The sequence below is a fragment of the Manacus vitellinus genome, unplaced genomic scaffold (assembly GCF_001715985.3).
Source record: "Manacus vitellinus isolate BGI_N305 unplaced genomic scaffold, ASM171598v3 scaffold_6_pilon, whole genome shotgun sequence".
NCBI lineage: Eukaryota > Metazoa > Chordata > Aves > Passeriformes > Pipridae > Manacus > Manacus vitellinus.
This window is the reverse complement of record NW_021940750.1, coordinates 8524310-8543601: the sequence shown is the minus strand read 5'-3', so window position 1 is coordinate 8543601 and position 19292 is coordinate 8524310. Positions and strand designations below refer to the sequence as shown.

Here is a 19292-nt window from a genome sequence, read left to right as displayed (position 1 = left end):
GAGGGTTAGAAAACTTCCCTGTTTGAATTTGGGGTAAAGTACGAGCAGAACAGGCAAGGCACAAAGCTTGTGAGCAGCTGTCCATGTGGCTCTACATCCTGCTAGGGGCAAGGACCTCACCAGCACAGTACTGGTCATGCCGAGACGTCAATAACAGCCTCGGAGAAATTGTGTGTCCTTAGAGTGTGCATCCCTTCTGCTCAGATCTCAGGGTGCTCAGGCCACACAGCAGCAGGATTTGGCCTCTCAGGACATTTAATTCTGAAATGCAGAGGCAGGTTAAATCCCAGGAGAGGAGGTGTTAGCAAAGCATTTCCAGCCCACCTACAGGGGTGAGAGGGTTTGACTGCTGTATGGATACAATACTGAGCTCGCAGTCTGCTGAGAATGCTGGAGAAAGATTTGCAGTTTGTTGGCCTCCATTTCTGCAATTCCTCAGCACCCCGGAGCTTGGCAGTGCAAGGAGCAGCTGTCTTGCAAAACCAGAGCAGGCTCCTTCTAAATCTCAGCTGGTGCAGAAGACATAACACTTAAACAGGGATTTGACTTTCCCAAACCAGATATAGAAACTTCCCAAGCAGAGCAGAGCCTACTACTCACCTGCAAGGCTTAAAGCAATGAGCGCTTTGGTCTGCCCTTCCTGGCTGCATTACAATGTGTGTATGTGGTCTCATGTCACTATAGGGACAGATGATGTTCTGTTTGTAATACCAGTGTGTACATGGTAAAGGCAGTATCTCAGTTCATTTCAATGTTGTGAGGCTCAACATGTTAATTTGTATTAATGAGGAACCAATTTTATGGTGGATCAGCACAAGCCAAGGTCTGTGCTACTGCAGTGTGCCTGGCTTGGGTGCTGGGGCAAGCTGTTACCCCCACAGTAGTGTATGAACTGCAACACAAAGCTGTCCATTAAAGTTTCATGGGAGCAGGAGTCCCATGGGACACAAGACCCAAGGCAGAAGTCTGTCACCCACTCAGCACAAGCAGACTTGACCACTGCAGGGAAGAAGAGGCACAGATTTAGCCTTTGAGCAATCTGGAGTTTTTTATTCAGTTAGCACAGACCTGCATTTCCCTTCACCAGTGTTAAGCTAAATTATTGCCAAGGCCAAGGGCAATAATTTGGGACCAAATTCATCTTTCAGGTGTGTATGGGAGGGAAGGAGCATGGCAGCACAGCTCCAGAGGTGTGCTCACAAGCAAGCCCTGCACGACTGTGTATGTCAGAGAGTCAACCTTTTCTTTAGTCTTTGCTTCAATATTCCAGCAGTAGTGTTTAAAAGAGGAGCTAGACAGTGGCTGCTATCATATAGCAGACTACCTGCACCTAGCTGAAAATCTACCCAAGACACCCCCTTCCCTCCCCTCTCTGCTTCTGTTCTTGTATCAGAGGAGAGCAGTGCAGCTCCAGTGCCAGCCTCACCTGTGCTGAGAATAGCCTGCATGTCAGGAAAAGCACAGATTATGTGGTTTATGCTAGCAGGGTCATGTTGGGAGCTAAGCAGCGGTCAGAAAGGCCAGCATGGGCCAGTAACTTGATCTGCAATGAACAGGAAAGCTAAAAGGATACAGATGAAATATTCTAGACAACCTGTTTGAGTGCCCTGTTGTTCCTAGATTGAGATTGCACTGCCGGTGGCACTGCAGCACTTAGTTGTAGTCATCCTGCAGTCTCCCTTATTATTTAAAACCAACCAAAGGAAAAAAAAACACATAAACATCCTCAAAAAACCCCTAAAACGAATTCCATAGAGTGAGATACAGAAATAAGGGAAAGAGGAAAAAATTAACCCAATCTGGAAATGTCCTCTATCCTCTCTCCTTTGAGTCAATTTTGTCTGCTGTCTCTTTGGTTGGGTGGGGGGGGAGTGTGCCCGCACAACTGCTTATTGCCTCTACCATCATAGTCTGCTCAGTGATACCTTCAGCTCTTCACTCCTTTGCAAGAATCATGGTTTGATAGGGAAATGGCTTATTCAGTGCAGAGGGGAACCAATGGTCTCTCCACCCTTCTAACATGTTGTGGCTTGGACTTACCACACTTGCCAGATCTGGAAAGCTTTTTGGAAACGCACAAAGCCCTGACTCCTAGACCACCAGGCTCTCTTCCCACCCAAAGAGGCTTTTTCTTCTGCTAGTTAGGGAGAGGGGCACATGTAACACTCTCTCTGTCCACAGCTCTCTTCACTGAGCGTTCCTTGAATTCGTTAAAAGTAGACTTTGTGGGCAATGGAGGGGGCAAAAATAACATAGAACATATATCCTGTGGACCATGAAGTGCTAAGTGTCTCCAAAAATTGCTTGTGGCTGTTCCCAAGAAAGGTAAAATGCAGGCAAAACTAGAGAGATGTTCCCAGTGCTGCAAAAGGACCGGAACAGACAATGGTTGAGATGCATAACACATGCAGATAACTATACAGCTTTGGGGGTTCTTTTCTTAGTAACCTTTGAGTTACAGACAGGGAAACATCTTGTTAGGCTGGGGAAGGGAAAGGGCCCTGGAAACATGAATCTAATAAACAGACACCTTAAAGGCTACAGCTGTTTTGAAACTCTCCATGTAATCATATGATAAACTCTGTCGTCCCCCCCACTCCCCTCTTGAGATCTTTTGCTGTTGGCTTCTCTGGGATCATATTCATCTTGTATGAGAAAAAGTTGGTGAAAAAACATATTCGCACCCACATGTTCTCCCTCAAGATGAAGATGTCTACCTGTGGGCAAAACAGCACCTTTTTAATTAGTGTTCTAATTTCCTCTGCACTTTAGAATGATCCTCATCAGCTGAAAAGAAGCACAGCTATCTGCAAGGAGCACAAGACAGTGCTTGGGCTGCTGGAGCTGTGAGCTGCCTGGTCCCTGGGGTGGCGTGTGTTTAATTTATTTGTCTGTTTTTTGTAAGAGATGAAGTACAAGTTGCCTTGAAATTGTTATCTAAAAGGTTGCCAACCTAATGGTTTCCAAAAAGCTACAATTTCAAATGGTTCACAAAGAGGCTTGGTACAGGAAGGCTTACAGATATTTAATATTAATAAGCTCCCTCAGGATTTAACAAAGACGGCAGAATTTCTGGGCAGCAACTGCTGTTCCTGTATGTACATCTGTATAAATAGATTAGAATCAATTGTATGTATGTTTTAATGTTATGCATTTCTTGTGTGTTGATTTTTTTTTTTCTAATGAAACACCAATAGAATTGAGCAGCAAGCTCCATTGTTGGTTCTGGTTTTGATTTGTGTGTCCTTGTCCATGGTATTTAATATCTGTGCTTAAGCCTATCCTGCCCATCAACTCAGTCAGTAATGGGCATCTGCTCCACAGGCCTTTCTTGTAGCTTAGCTTCATGAAGTGTTTAAGTGACCTTGAGATCCTCTGGCCAATGGTCCTAAAATAACACAAGATGCTCTTTGAATATGCCTGCTTCCTTTAACATTCCCTACTTGCCAGCATCTAGTCTGGCTTTTATCTCTGGTTCTTTTTTGTTTTCACAGGAAGAGGCACTTAACTCACAGTGTAGGGCCAGACACCAAGTCCTAGTGGCTTATAAGTAGCAGAGGAGGGATTGATTGGTTCCAGGGTGGATGGTGGATACCAGAAAGACTGAAGATAGAAGGCTATGGGAAGAATTCAATAGATGGTTAATGTTTGAAGGGGAAGAGTGACTCTAACAGCAAAATACTGGAAAGGTTGCAGAAGACAATGTTGTTAGCGATGGGAAGTTATTTGAGTTAAAAGCTAAAATCTGGTCCTAAAGTCTGTCAGGATCTATTTAAAGGGTTCCAGATGCATCCTGTTGCAGTTGGAGGCTGTGGATGTGCTGAATTGGTCTGGAGAGTCCTTAAGCTTAAGATCAGTGTAGGAATCTCCAAAACACTGAAAAATAACATTTGAATAGTTGTGAGGTGTTAACATACAGCTCATGTATTTAAAAAAGAAAAGAAATATTACTTAATGTCAGGGAAATTTCTCCAATTCATTTGTGGAGAAAAATTTAGAGAATCACTGTCCCAAACGATGAAAGTCTGCATGTTTGAATTACTTGGTGGCTTGCTAGGCTGAGACCCCCGTCTCAATCTGTAGGACCCTTAGCTCCTTTACATTGCCTGCTTTGTGTCTGCTCTCCCTAGGACATGGAAGAATGCCCAGCTGGGAGAGGCTATGATTGAGAGCCTGGAAGCCCAAGGACTGCAGCTGGCCAAGGAGAAACAGGAGTATTTAGGTAGGAAACTCTTACTTCCAAAAGCCATAAACCCCAAAATAGCCATTTTGCTTTTCCTGGAGTTGTCAGTGTGGTCAAGCCAAGCAGCTACAGGTTTTTACTGTACAAAACCTGTTTTTATAGGTTTGACTGTTACTGGATGAAGCTTTTGAGTAGTCAGCAGCTGAAATTCAGGTTTGAAGGGGGTCAAAACATGCAATGGTTAAGGTAGGATTTGGACATCTGTTTGGAGTGTGAAAACAAGAATGTGCTTTGGCCAACCTGCTGCAGTCTCGTGGCTGGTCTGTACAAATGTTTGCTGCCCCTGAGATATTTGGATGTGCTGGTTTCAGCTGCTTACCAGGCAAATAGCCAATACCTTTGTCTCCCTGAATCACACAGGACTGACACTTCTGAGGCTGATCACAGCTTTTCATGCATGAGTTTTCTTCAACTAGCTAGGGGTTTTTTTGGTCTTACTCTATTTGATCTTTGTGTTTGCTCACACTCTTCGTATTGAAAGTGGGAGCATTTACATGGGCTTGCTTGAGGTGTCTAATGGCAGTGGCTAATTTGTCAGTGCTGTCTCCATGGACAGTGCAGAGAGAACAGTTTGTCCAGATGAACATAGAATAATGTAGGTGGAAAGAGACTTCTGTAGGTTATCTAGTCCAATCCCCTTCCAGATTCTGGATGGCAATACCTTGGATGCTATGACTGCCTTGGGAGGTCCAGCTGTCTCTTCCCTGCATTGACCATAGCAAGAGCCAAGGGAGAGTAGTCATTTTAACCCAGATGCCCTCCATGTTAGAGCATTCGAAGAGCCCTTCTGATCTGGGGGCTGCTGGTCATGTGTGGACCCAGTGACTTGTCTGGACAGTCATCTGCTTTAAACAAGCTGGCAGCAATTTGGGTGCTTCAGGTTAGTGATGCCTTGAGCAGAGGCTCATAGTATCTACTCCTAATCACCAAGGTACTGAAGGAATCTTGAAGAGCTTTTTGCACTTTTGCATCCATGATGATCAGGGGTGATCTCACATGCAACAGTGATAATAATTCAAGTATCAAGGCATGTTCATTCTGGCCATCTAAGCTCCATTCACACATGTGAGTTGATGGATGGCCTTGTATGTGAGGCAGGGAGGGAGAAGCGGCTCCATGTCTGACAAAGGGATAATGGGGAGTGCTGAAAGGAGGACCTGGAGGGACAGGAACAGGAGGAAGATTAGAAACAGAAAAACTTTGTCAAAACATTATTTTGCAACCACCAGAGCAGACTAAAGAGCCTAAAAGACTGAAGAGGTCTTTAGTACGATAAAAGACAAAGTGATGGAGGAATAGAAGAATATACATTCTGTGGCAAACAGGAGATATTTGGAATATGAAATATATATTTCACTGGGTTCTTTGGTCCGTGACAGGAACATTCAGAGCTGGTCAATTGTCACAGTTGGTTACTTTCTTTTGACAGCAACTGTCTATTTCAATATAACTACTGAGGCTTCTGCTTCATTAGCGTTACCTTCAATGATCTGTGTCCATCCTCTAGTTAAAACTTTGAGGTCAGACACTGTTCCTGGCAGGAGGTCAAGGTTCTCTGGAGGAAGCAAACACTGCTCGGGGGAATTCCCTGAATCTACACTGAGTGGATCCCACCTTCCTCCCACCAGGTTAGGATCCAGGTTTCACTCTCAGACATGGACTTTACAGAGGGCCATCAAGTCCAGGGCTTGGGCCCCCTAAGAGGGGCAGAAGGGGGAAGGTAGAAGAGCCTCTGTGTAATTACAGTGCATCTGTGCTGAGTCCTGCCCAGGAGAAAGAGGTCAAGAGTGGAAAGGAAAGGCAGCAGTGGTGGTCAGCAGAGCTTTGGTAATGTAACACTATTTCTCTGGCAGCGGGAGCCCTGCTGTGGGCAGGAGGTGAAATCTGTATTCCTCCCAGCAGTAGTACTCCTGCCAGCGGTAGTAATCTCATCAGGTCTCCAGTACCAGGGAAATCAGTAGCATCCCACTCACCTGATATGGGGAAAATTTAATCTATAAGTGCTACAGTGAATCTGCCCTGCTCACATGGCAGCTTGGTGGCAGAGCTGAGAGCTAAACCTTAGGCTTAACTGTGAGGAGTGTGTTTCTGTCTGGCTTCCTGTAAGTGTGACCAAGAGCTGCCTGAGGGAGAGCCTTTGAGGTTAGGGCATAGCACAACAGCAGGCTGCAGGGTTAGGAGCAGAGCAGGGCCTCTAGTGGGTGTGTATCTTCAGTAGACAAGAGCAGCTGATGTTGAGGGGAACTGTTCTGTATAGCAAAACTTTTGTGGCTAGGTTAGGAGATTGATTTCTGGCCTTGGCTGGAACATCCCAAGGTGACAATAGGGAGCTGGCAGTGATGCCCAGAGGGCTAAGGAGTAAGGAGAGGATGATGTGCTAGGCAGGTGGGGATGAGGCACTGAGCTGCAGGAGAACTGACTGCTGGTACCTGGTGTGTGACCCTGTGCACCCACTTAACCTTTCTGTGCCTTTGTTTCCTCATCTGTGAAACAGAGATAAGAATATTTTTCTGACTCAGCTAGAGGATAGTGGAGGTTAGTTCATTAATGTTCTTTAAGAGCATTGAGAGGAAACCTTAGAATGAGTACACAACAATGTGGTTGTTTAGTTTATTCAGTTATTTGGCAAGATGAAGTTACAGAACATCCCATTACATGCCATCTTAGACTTTGGAGCCTCTCAGACAGATGCACACAAAGGAATAGGGAATGCTTCAGAAAGTTAGTGTTTCATGTTTGTAAATATCCCCAGGATATAAAATGCTTTTCTCTGTGCTTTCTCTGGCCTTTGTTTGTGTGCTTGCAGATAAGCTAATGGAGGAAACAGAAGAGCTATGTCTGCAAAGGGAGCAAAAAGAGGTGAGTGTTCATCCCAAACCAATTTCCTTTAAATTCCATGTGGCAGGACTGGGATTTTGGGAGTTGTTGGTTTGAAGGCATGTCAGGGGTCAGGGAGAGGGGCTTGGGGAGCCACAAGATTCTCCAGCCAAGCTCTGGACCCCATGGATGAAGAGAGGAATAAGACTTGTGCCATGAGATGGGTCTTGGAGGTGTACCCTTGTTCCCTTTCCCTGTTATTTTCCATGCACCGTACTTGTGATTATATCTGCAGGAGGACCAGGGAGGAAAATGAAATGAAATTCATATTCACTGGATTGAATGACACAATTGTTATTTGGCAGAGAAGACTCTGGCAATCAAGACTTGTCTCCACAGTTAGAAAGCAAGTAAACAGACCTGACATGGTTCCAGTGTAGAGATACTGTTGTGAGAAAAAAGGAGCAGAAAAAGCAATATGGTTTGTTTTTTGGACACACCAGAGATGGGGAGAATAATAAATATTGCACGAGAGAAAAATCAAGAGAGCACCCCCTAAGAGGTGACTATGATACCTTAATTTATCTTAGAATCATAGAATGGTTTGGGTTGGAAGGGGCCTTGAAGATCACCTAGTTCCAGCCTCCCTGCCACAGGCAGGGACATCTTTCACTAAACGAGGTTGCTTTATCAAGTTTATAATTGTTTTGCGACAAGACACGTGTCTTGTCAATACCACCTAAGGAGTCTTTCCGCTGTGCCTTTTGCAGCCGGACTTGTCTATCCCGCATTGGCCTTTTTAGTCACCAGCGCGTTTGTAGCAAATGTGGGTAGAGCCCTTCCCAAATCTTCATTCACGAAACCTAACCATGAGATAAGATGGGAATTGTTTTCCAAACTATTCCTAACTTATGGTTGCTTAGTATAGTAAGAGTAGCTCATTCTCACATTTCCAGCAAAACGATACTGATTTTTATAGCACCATCATAAAGTTATTGCAAGATAGCTGTGCAAATGGATTGTCCTATTACACAGTAGAAAAGTCTGCATGGATGTAGAATACCATGTTACAACCTTGCAAAGTGCCTCATGTTCTATTCCAGTTAATCCAAAATGACCATTGCCCCTCTTTAGGAAAAGACAGCAATGCTGACCTTGGCTTCTCAGGCCTATGTATTTCTTGCATACATTTTTGGAGAGCTAAAATCCAAAGATAGCTTGGACTCTCCTTTAGGGCTAAGCTACTTGTGCCTTTACAGGGAGACATCCCTTTCTGGTGAAGTAGCCTGCTGCACAGCCCACAGCCATGGGGAAGGAAATGCCCTTGTCTGAAGATCCTGTAACAAATCTCTGCTATTAAAAAGCCATGCACAGTAACTCCATTGCCCACAAAATTCAGATGGGGCCAGGTTAGTCTGAAGGAGTTTGGTACTGTGAAGAACTGAATGTAGAGCTCACTGAGCTGTGGCAGTCTGACCTGTTGAGAGCCTGAAGGCTCCAGAGAAGTATGTTGGGAAGGAAACTTGAACCATGTATCTGCACTATAGAGCGAGACGCTTAATATTATTTTATTCAGTGTTAGTGCTGTTTTGTGACTAGCCTGGGCCTGCAACAGGAGTTGTGCTTAGCAGCTATAGCTGCAAAGGGACCTATCTGGGAGCAGGAGCCTTGTTGTATTTTGTCCCTGTCTTTCTCCATCTGTAGTAGGTCTCAGTATAACTGCTGCCTCTAGACTAGGGAAAGAGGCTGTTTCACTGCTTGAGACAACTTGTATTTGGTGCTCTTTAAACATGGTTTTATCAGCACAAAGATAGTGACAGGCTGATTAAACTGTGCAAAGCTGTAACTGAACAGTTTGTGTTTTCCTGCCCCAGTGGGGGTGGAGAGCAAGGCAGAGCTAGTAATAAAATCACACTTCAGGCACAGCAATTCTGGGGCTGTCACACTCCTTCAGGACTATCTGTACCTGAACATGTGGGTGCCTGGAAATGGTACATACACGTGGAGTCCAGCATTCCCAGGGACCTTCTGTATATATGCATCAGAGCTGACCTGTGCAGAGAGCATGTCTGGGATTTTCGTGTGCTTGGTAACCTGGCTGGGGCTTATGGATGTCTGAAAATCCTCAACTTACTTCAAATCCCTTCTAATTGCTCCTGGACAAAAGCGTGGTGTGATCAGACGCCTTGTGGCTCTACATAGCTCGGGTTAAATGCCAGGTTTAAAGTCCCAGGCACTGTTAACAGGGAAGCCTTGCCTAACCGTGTAGGCAGAGTACATTCCTGTCTTCTCTTTGGGCCAGGAACTCGAGCGCCTGAACCAGATGCTGGAAGCAGAGAAGCAGCAGTTTGAAGAGGTGGTGCGGGAGCTGCGGCTGGAGCAGGAGGAGATCAGACGGTGAGGCAGCAGACTGTGCAGGGCAGGAAAAGGACACTAACTCCCACACCAGACAAAAGTGCCACTGTCGTGGTGAATCAAAACAGTTTGTAAAATCCACCTATTTTTGTGTGTGTAGGAAGGAGAATAGATGCTATATTGACCAAAACAGGAATGGCTGTGGGCTGTTTACCTGCATTTGCTATTGCTTGTGTGACCAATAGAATACAACTTAGCTTCATTTTGCATTCAGGGCTCCAGCAATTTATTTTCAAAGGGCTTGGACATGGGCAAACCCCAGATTGGTTGGGGAAGCATGGCAATGGAGGTGCTAGAGAGGATTTCAAAGAGGCAATTACTTTGATTGGCTGATCAGCCCTGTGGGGTCCAGACATATGGATCTGGTTTTCCACCATCAGCTAAATGACAATGGGTGGATGATGATGTTGCCTCACCAAGAATTGTTTTGTTATTTTAAGAATTACACTATGCAAAATGTAAGCGGAGAATGTATTTAGAAAGGGAAGGATCAAAATGCTTTGCCCTGAGTGTTGAAAGGGCTGTTTAGCCATTGCCCTCTTTTTTTTTGTTTTCCTTTTCTCTCCCTAAATAACATCTCGGTGTGATTTTGCAAACCATTTTTGTTTTCATAGATCTACCTCTGCTTAAATATGACTGCCCTGTTTGAACTCTTCCAGTTGCAACCATGGCCCTGTCCTTGCTAGAGAAGCACACTGACAGTTTGGTTTGGTTTGACGATGAGGAGGCACAGTAAAGTTCCTGAATGCCCGTAGTGTGTTCAAGGCAGGATGTGATGCTTCCTGGCAAGCTCCTGACTCTCCAGGACTGCCTTCACCAAGAGATCCACAGCCTGCGCAGTCTGAGCGTGGTCCGTGGGGCTAGTGTTCCACTGCAATAGCTGTTCCCCCTTTTTGCTTCTTTAGGGAGCTAGAGCTCACAGCCCGCTCCCTTAAAGGAGTGGAGGAAGAAAAGAAAGAGTTGCGAAGCCTGACGCAGTCCTTACAGAACACCCTGGAGGTGAGTGACCACTTCTCACCTCTGAGTGACAGCATTTTAGTGTGCTATGGAATGAATCTAATATCTGCTAGTGCCAAAGTTAAGTCCTGTACAGATAAACAGGTTCATTTGGTAGCTGGTATGAATGCCAAAATCCCCCATGGAAAAGGATGAGAAGTGATACAGAGCCCAGCAGAAGCAAAATTTTCTCAGTCATAGCAGGTGATGTGATGATATCTGAAAAACCAAAAGTTGCAGTTTGGGAAGCTCAGGTTGAACACTAGGGAGAGAATTTTCACCGGATGGATAGGCAGGCAGTGGGAGAGCCTGAGGAAGCTTCATCGTGGAAGGTTTTCACAACTGGACTGTAGAAAGCCACATCTGACCATATCCTACTGTGCTGGCAGACCAGCTCTGAACAGGAGGTTGGACTTGAGCCTGCTGGAGGGTGCCTTCCAGCCAACATGGCTGTAAGTCATGCACTTTTTTTTTTTTTAAACTGCAACTCCCTAAGTTCTGGTGGAAACTGGAGCAGGAGAAAGGCATTCCTTGTTTGCAGAAGAGAGCATGGTGTTCCCAGGGAATCCTGTACCACATGGGAATATAGGAAAAGGAATATTGATGTATTAAAATCTTTCCTTACTTGGTATCACTCTGGTGGATTTGTGGAAAGTGTCTTTTCTAAATGCACATTGTGAGATTTTCATACAGCCAGCCTTTGGAAGCCTCAAGGTCATTCTTAATGTTTTGTCAGATGCTGCAAGTTTGTCCAAAAATCTGTTCCTTTGAGCTCTTCTCCTTGCCTGAAGTTATGGGAATGAAAAAAGAACTGGAAAGATAGTGAAGGACTGTTCATGCTCTAGTTGCACACTGAACCAAACACTTCACAGGCAAACAGCATGATATGTCTTATTGCCCTGCAGTTAGAAGTACCACAGAGGGGGTGCCTCCAGTTCCCATTGAGGAGCAAGCCAAAGCAGGGAAGGCAGGGAAGCGGGCTGCATCTGTGATGCACTAGGGAATCACAAGGCTCCAGTCCCTGAATTGTGTCCTTACTGGCATATCACATCAAAGGAGCCTGCAGGTTCTCTCCCCCTTCATAGCAAAGGCTGTGGTGGAGGCTTGCTCCTCATGAAGCAGGTACAAAATGAAAACCTAATTTTGTTATTTGTGTTTTTAACCTGAATGAGGCATGTAAGGGTGGAGGGACTCAATAGGGAAGAGCCAGGCAGGAACAGGAGCAGAAACATTAGACTTAGCTGATACTCACAATCTCTGTCCTTCTTCAAGGAGCTCTCCCTGGAAAAGCAGCAAATGCTGGAGATGCTGGAAGAAAATGAGAACCAGGTCCCACCTCCAACCAGCCCCAGCAAAGAGCAAAACCCCATCTGGGGACTGCACTGCAGCCTGCGACAGATTGAAGAGAAGATGCAGCAACTTCTGCAGGAGAAACTCCAGGCAGAGAAGAGGTGAAGTGGGGGCAGGGGTTCTTGAGGTGGTATCAGGAACAAGATGTGATCCAGTGTGAGGAGGGTGGTGTGAAAAAAAGTAGTTTTGCCCCTTGCAGGTGGGAGGCATGGGGTTGTGGCTAAATATTTGCAGGCTTAAAGTGATATCACTTCAAAACAGTTTCCCTGTTTATCCTGAGACCTGCAGAGAGCCAAGATCCTTTATAATTTCCATTCTTGGGTGTGGTAAAGGGAAGAGGGCACTTCTGCCCTGCTCAGGCTTAGGGGTGCCAAATGATGTGACTGTTGACTGTCTGCTGACTTGCTTTTTCGTTGCCAACATGAGACAAGTCTGGAAGATTGTCTGGTTCCCACGGCAGGAGTTTAGGGTACAAACACTTCAAAGGAGACAGAATGAGGCAGGGCTGCTGAACTTCTTGCTCCCGGTTGGGCCTTCTCCTTTCAAACCAGGATTTGGGCATGTGAAGGTGTTCATGGCCTGTCCCTAAGGAGTGTTTGGTGCTTCTGGGCCTCATCTAGGGGTTGAGAGTGTTCTGTTCTAGAACTGTCCACCTGGCTTTCTCCAGCAATGCCTGTATTATTGGAGTGAAGCACAGACAGTGCTCCTGTTAGCACCTCTTTGCTCAAGACAGCCAGATAGTTAAGTATGCCCAATCATGATACTGAGCTTCTTTCCTTCCTGTCAGTTGTGCTGGGGTGGGAATGGTCATCTTTCTTTGCTGTGCCATGCATCAGGATGAAGGAGAATGAGGAGCGGTCCCGAGCACTGGAGGAGGAGCGGGAGTTTTACTCTTCCCAGTCCCAAGCACTGCAGAACTCACTGTCAGAGCTGACTGCAGAGAAACAGCAGGCAGAGAGAGACCTCAAGGTATTCCCTGCAAATGTTGTATATTGCTGTCCCTGGGCCTAAAGTGCTCTCATTTTCCTTCTCAGTTCATCCCCCATCAAGCCAAACACTTTATTTCGTTTTCATGTTGTGATCACAAATCTTAATTTGCTGTGCTTCCTATTGCCAACGGTATCCTGGGCTGCATCAAAAGCATCAAAACCAGTAGATTCTGCCCCTCTACTCTGCCCTTGTGAGACCCCACCTGGAGTACTGCATCCAGTTCTGGGGTCCTCAGCACAGGAAGGACATGGATGTGTTGCAGTGAGTCCAGAGGAGGATCACAAAGATCATCAGAGGACTGGAGCATGTCTTCTGTAAAGACAAGCTGAGAGACCTTGGGTTGTTTAGGCTGGATAAGAGAAGGCTCTGAGAAGGAAACCTTACAGCACCTTCCAGTACCTAAAAGAGGCTACAAGAGAGCTGGAGAGGGAATTTTTACAAGGATATGTAGTGATAGGACAAGAGGAATTGGCTTAAAACTGAAAGAGGAGAGGTTTAGATTAGATATTAGGAAGAAATTTTTTACTGTGAGGGTGGTGAGGCACTGGAACAGGTTGCCCAGAGAAGTTGTGGATGCCCCATCCCTGGAAATGTTCAGGACCAGGTTGTATGGGGCTTTGAGCAGTGTGGTCTAGTGAAAACTGTCACTGTCCACAGCAGAGGGGTTGGAACTAGATGATCTTTAAGGTCTCTTCCAATCCAAAACACTCTGTGACACCATCATAACACATGAAGTTGCCATGTCGTATCTATGTAGCACTACTATTTATTTTCTCATTCTGAAGCCTGATTAAATTGTTTAGTGCAAGTCTTTTAGTTTGCTACTATGACATCATCATCTAAAGATGAAGGGAAGAAAAAAGTAAAAGAGTAAAGTAGACATGAAAAAGAATAAAGATTATTTCAAAGAAATGTTAACATGGACATTGCAGAACTGAGCAGATATCTTACCTCCTCACTTGTGCTCAGAAAATCAATCTTAAGATGTGCAAATCTTCAGTAACCTCTGCAAGAACTTGAGTTGAAAAGCAGAGGAATGCAGCTGAGGAATGCAGCTGAGGTACCAGCCCTCCTTTGTAACAGAGGATACTTTGTCCAATTACCTTTGCACAGATTAATATATGATATTTTATTTAAATCCAAATAATATAAAGGTTATGTTTATTGTTGGCTGTTTGACACTCAACCTGCTTATACAAATATTTTATCCAAAAAAACCCCAGTTCTTCTTTTTCCTGCACTGCCAATATTTTTTTTTTTACCCTGTAACCTTCCACTTGGCCAAATGGAAGCTGAGTTGAGCTAAGCTGTATTAGTCATTCTGATTTGCTAAAGATACTACTTCAGTTCTAAATTTCCTTGTGTTTTGTTCCTGAAACTCAGTACTGTACATCCCTTTGTGGGAACTGACTGCCTCTATCTCAAGTCCATCTCAGCTGGAATTATGTCCTCCCTTTTCTGCTCATCTGTAAATACTTGCATTAGCACAAATTCATATGTTGAAATATCATCTCTGATTCCATATGGTTTATACAATGGGAGGAAAACTGCAGAAAATGAAAGTTAGAGTAAAGGAGAATTACTAAAATAGTCTGGACTTCAGATTCTGACTGAAGATATGAGGAACAACTTTTATGTTGTCTTACAATATTTCTAAGGATTTTCATCACTGTTGTCTTTTTGTTTTCACCCATGGTGAGTCCCTCACTGACCTTGTGGGTTACCAGGATGATTATTGAGACACAAGCCAGTTTCCAGCAATTCTTTTTCTCTTCCTCAGGCTGAGGTGAAGGTACGCATGGATCTAGAGAAGAGACTGAGAGAAGCTGAGGAAGCATTGCAGAGCTTGGAGCAAGGCTTAAATTCTCTGCATTGCAACAAGGAGAAAGAGGAAAAGATGAAAGCAGATGTCAGTAACTTGAGAAGTAAGTCAGTCATCCATCCTCTCTCCTGATAAGCAAAGTCTGAGAGAAAATATTTCTACCCATCTTTCCAGACACACAAAGAAGATCCTCAGTGCACATAATGTGCTCTTCCAACTTCTTGTACCTCCACCACACCTCCCATTTGAGGAGCCATAATGTGCTAAGTGGGCACTTGGTATTTTGCCCTCAAAGGAGGGTGAAATTATCCTAGCCTTCTTTGTTGGGTGCAAGACAAACCTAAAGGTAGAGATGATCAAATGCTTTCCAAAATGTCAAAGGGAAGCTGTGGCAGAGCTATGAAGACTGACTAGGCCTGAGTTATAAAGAGTCTTCTGATTCCCCTCAAGACATTATTTTCTCAGCCTTGGTTACAACAACATCAGTTTAAGGAGGACTGTGGTTGCTGTACCAACATGCTGGTAGGTGACCCAGCAGGTGAAGTTTGGATCCTTACTTGGACCTGAATTACAGCATCAGCACTGCTGTGCTGAGACAGCTGCAGTCCACAGGTCAGGTGTAAGACTCATGTCCTCACAGGTTAACCTTATTTCCTTGCCCTTTTTGTGTTTATTTGGGTTGGAGATTTTTGGGTATTTTGGAGGGGCATTTCCCTAGCATTTGGCTTGAGTTGGGTCTGGGAACTGACATTAGCAGCTTCAGTTGTATGAAGTCTTGCTTATTTTCCATCAAGTATAGTTCAGAGAGAAAAGGTTGTGAAGATGCTGTATTTGTACAGTTAAGGCTTCATTTCAGTGAAGGGTGGATGTACTGGGCCAATACAGAAAAGTCAAAAAGTCCTGTGGCATTCTGAGCACAGTTTACGTAGAAAGAATAAAAAGAATAATAAGAAAAAAATAAATACATGTATTAATAGTTTTATATCTATTCACATATCTATACTTTTTATATATTTAAATAAAATAAATATTATTCAGTAGTTTCTACATAAGATTTCTAAACTGAGGAAAACCAACATGATTCTGAACTTCATTCCACTGTCTCAGAGCCATGGTAAGAAAACAGAGCTAAAGTGGATATGTTTATTGAGTTCAGCATTCAAGTAGAGCTGAGCTACCTGCCTGGGGCATAAGTGAGTAACCTCTGGTACTGAATGTTTCCTGACATTTACAGCCTTAGATTTTGGGGGATGTTTTCTTCAAAAGAATAAAAATGAACAGAGCACTAGAGAAAATGAGGGACCACCAATGTTTTCCTTAACTTTGGTTAAGATTGCATCAGTCCTTCCAAGTGGTTCCTGCTGCTCTGCCCTGCTCTACCCTTTCATATAAAAGTTTGGGCACATTAGCACATGATGCCTTTGAACAGCAAGGGGCCAGCAACAGGCAGAAGGACAGCAAGACTGGAATGGCAGAAGAGATGCTGGTTAGACCATAGGAGGGGAAATAGGCCAAGAAAAGCAGCCTGTGTGGCAGATCAGGACAGAATAACATTGTCAGAGTTTGGATGTGGGGCTTTGCTTGGAGCCTATAATGTAAATATCTCTGTGCTATGCTTTTAAGAAATTCCTGGCCATGTATGGCCTGGAGGTGTGTGCCCATGCCAGTGTTGCCAAAACCTCCCTTTCCCAGTTAGACTTGACTGGTTTTAGAAGTCCTTCAAAGAAAGTATGATGAGTGAGGCTTCATACCCTCTGTTGCAAGAGAGTTGAGAAGTTTTATTACAGTATCAGAGGCAGTTGAATCATGAGCAGTTGTGTGAATGATTGATGTGGAATGTTCTGCAGTTCTTTGTAAAATTTGAGTATGCATTTTTTGGAAACCAGAGGTTTTTGTCACTGAAAATGTTCATTTTGATGATGTTCAGGAGCTTCATAGATTGTTGTTTGTGAAGATAATCATTATCTGGCTCAGCCCATTAACAAGTGCAGTCCCTTGTGACTGGTTCATTGCTTGGAGTGTCTGTCCCATCACTCTTACAGTGGTGCCTTTTTCTCAGAGTTCTTTGAAGAGTGCATCCGCAATGCCGAGCTGGAGGCCAAGATGCCTGTGATCATGAAGAACTCCGTGTACATCCACAAGGCTGCCACTCGTCGCATAAAGAGCTGCCGCTTCCGCTGCCGGAGAACCAGTACTTCATGGAATGACAGTAGGTATCAGGCAGCTTTTTAATCTGTGTTCTGCAAGAGCAGATACATGCAGATGGGGCTGACAGAACAGTAAAGTCTCCAAAGATCATCCGTATTTCGTATTCTTTAGTAGTAGAATGGAGCTACAGTGCTACTTGGAGCTTCCTTTCCCAGAGAGGAGGCACTGAGCCTGTGTACTTGTTGCCTGTTTCTTTATGTATGTTGAAAGCTAATTGCTGTGATGGTTCCGGGCCCCCAAAAAAACATGCTTAAATATGACTTCATTGGAATGCTTAATCACAGACTAAGTTAAGTTGGAAGGAACACCTGGACATTGTCGAATCCAATCTGGTGCTCAGAGTGGCTACTTGCAAGGTTAGATTAGGTTCTGTGTAGCACCTCAAATCAGAGGCAGCTGTAAAGAAAAGTGTGTTTCCATGCTGCCAGCAATTCCTCCTCTGAACACAGTAAGGTAAAACTGTTAGAGCAAAATGGTTAGCTCATCCCCTGCCAGGTGATCACATGGCTTGTGTGCTCTAGAGAAGCTTTATCTTCAGTTTGTGTCCCTGATGGAGAGTGCTGACCTTTCTGTGCTGTTCTTGTTTCAGTGAAGCAGTCCCAGTCCTTCATCTTCTCGCATGCTGAAGCTGAAAACATTGAAGAGCTGAAAGAAGCAGCCAAAAGACTGAGCCGGGACCAGCGCTTCAGGAAAACTATCTATCAAATCATGAGGTCACAAAAGGATTCTGCTTCAGGGGACAAAAAGTGACTCTTCTTGGGAGGGGGCTTCTGAGCTCAACTTGCCATTCAGCTCCGCAAAAGTCATGCCCTTGGGCACTAGGGTCAGAAGGGAGATTTACCCTTTGGTGGGGAAACTGGGGATAAGTTGTGTGTAGGCAATCCCCTCAGTTAGTGGCTTTGCTTTCATTTGAATGCTCCTTGTAGCCTGGCAGGCCTTCTCTACTGATCACTCCAGATCTGTTTGCTTCAGCTGCTTACTTAAGGCGTGTTTTGCCAAGATGCCACAGTCAGTGTTAAAGTAAACCACAGACCATAGGTTAAGAAAGGCCTCTTCTTTCCTTTCCTATCTAGTCTGTCTGCCAAACACAAATGCTTCTGAGAAAGCCCTTTATCAGCCTATGTTCCAGCTAGTGTAACCTCCCCAGCTGGACACAGCTTACCCCTTTCTGCCTGATCCCCTCTAGGAAAGGGCTTGCTTCGTACCCCCAGTCAATCAGCACTTCGGTGGGATACAGGCTGAAAACTGCAGCAGTCCCAGTGTCCCAAGCACAGGCAAAAATATCAAACACAGGGCAACTTCTTGTCTTGATGCTACATCATTTCAAGCAAACAGCAGCAACACAAGGTGAAGACAACCTGAGGATGCTGAGGATTTGGCTCCAAGGAGGATCATGTACAGAGAAGAGCTTATAGGTAACTCAGTGGCATGGATGCAAGCTGGAGGGAGGGTTGTGTTGTGTTGACTGTGGGCAGAACATTTTGGGGCCACCTTTGCATATTTTTTGCACTGGGACATCTAGCTGTGTTGGAACAGATATGTGCTGCAAATGTTATTTATAGGCAGCATCAGTGTAGAGAAGCCCTTGACTCAGTCCTGATAGTTTCATCAACACCTCTGTAAAACAAGTGGGAGGGCAGGAAAGTGAGGACTGTCCAGCAACAAAACCCACTACCACTTCAAGAATTAAACATTGTCAGCAGCAAACTCCTACAGGGCTGTGGAGGTGGGGAAAGTCACCAGAGGAGAAGGGTTGATGCTGGGTGGAGGAGCATACTGTGAGGGTGTGATGCTCCTGAGTGGAGTCACTCTGGTGTGACCAGAGGAAAAGCATTGAAAGCACAGCCTGTACTTTCCATTTCAGTCGGTCACTGACCAGTATCCTTCTGCCAGGCAATGGGAGGTTTTAAAGAATCAGAAGATCCAGCACTGAAGGCTGACATTTTTGTGATGATTGACAAGTGATGTGGTAAGAATTTCCAACCTTCCTTAGCATACCTGATCCTTCTGTGTTGTTTCCACTTGTGCTTGTGTGCTAGAAAGCCACAAATGAATTCTGGCTCCTACAAGGCTGAAGGGCTGTGAGAAAACAATACAGAGCTGGTCTTCCCCTTTATGCTGTTCTCACATCATCTCTAGCTATTTTCCAGTTACAATATCTATATTATATGATGCTGGTAGGGACAGAATAAAGGACAGCCAGGGAATGTATCTGTAATTCAGGCAGTTAGGAAAATCATCTTGTGGGTTGGAATGCAGGACCTTTGTTCTATTACCATCAAAGCCACAATATCAGACCTTACAGAAGTATTGTACGCAGGAGGTAGCCACATCAGGTCTTCCTTAACTGTGCATATTGACAGCAATAAATAAATAAAAGTTATGCTGACACCAGAATGAATTCCTGTGTGTTCTTGATACACTGTCACTGAAATGATGTTAAATTGTCTC

At 44.7% G+C, this 19292-nt stretch overlaps 1 protein-coding gene across 2 annotated transcripts in view; it reads left to right on the top strand.

Moving 5' to 3' along the window:
• The window catches only part of PLEKHD1 (pleckstrin homology and coiled-coil domain containing D1), a 30416-nt gene extending 11124 nt beyond the window's left edge, over positions 1–19292 (top strand). The window contains exons 5-13 of one of the 2 annotated variants that reach the window (XM_008926944.2): positions 4131–4222; positions 7050–7102; positions 9363–9457; positions 10381–10474; positions 11744–11922; positions 12658–12790; positions 14592–14736; positions 16693–16842; positions 17431–19292. In XM_008926944.2, coding sequence (XP_008925192.1) covers positions 4131–4222; positions 7050–7102; positions 9363–9457; positions 10381–10474; positions 11744–11922; positions 12658–12790; positions 14592–14736; positions 16693–16842; positions 17431–17591 — 1102 coding nt within the window. In that variant the 3' untranslated portion in view covers positions 17592–19292. The remainder of the gene's footprint in view (positions 1–4130; positions 4223–7049; positions 7103–9362; positions 9458–10380; positions 10475–11743; positions 11923–12657; positions 12791–14591; positions 14737–16692; positions 16843–17430) is intronic. The other variant, XM_018082373.1, reaches the window with a different exon arrangement.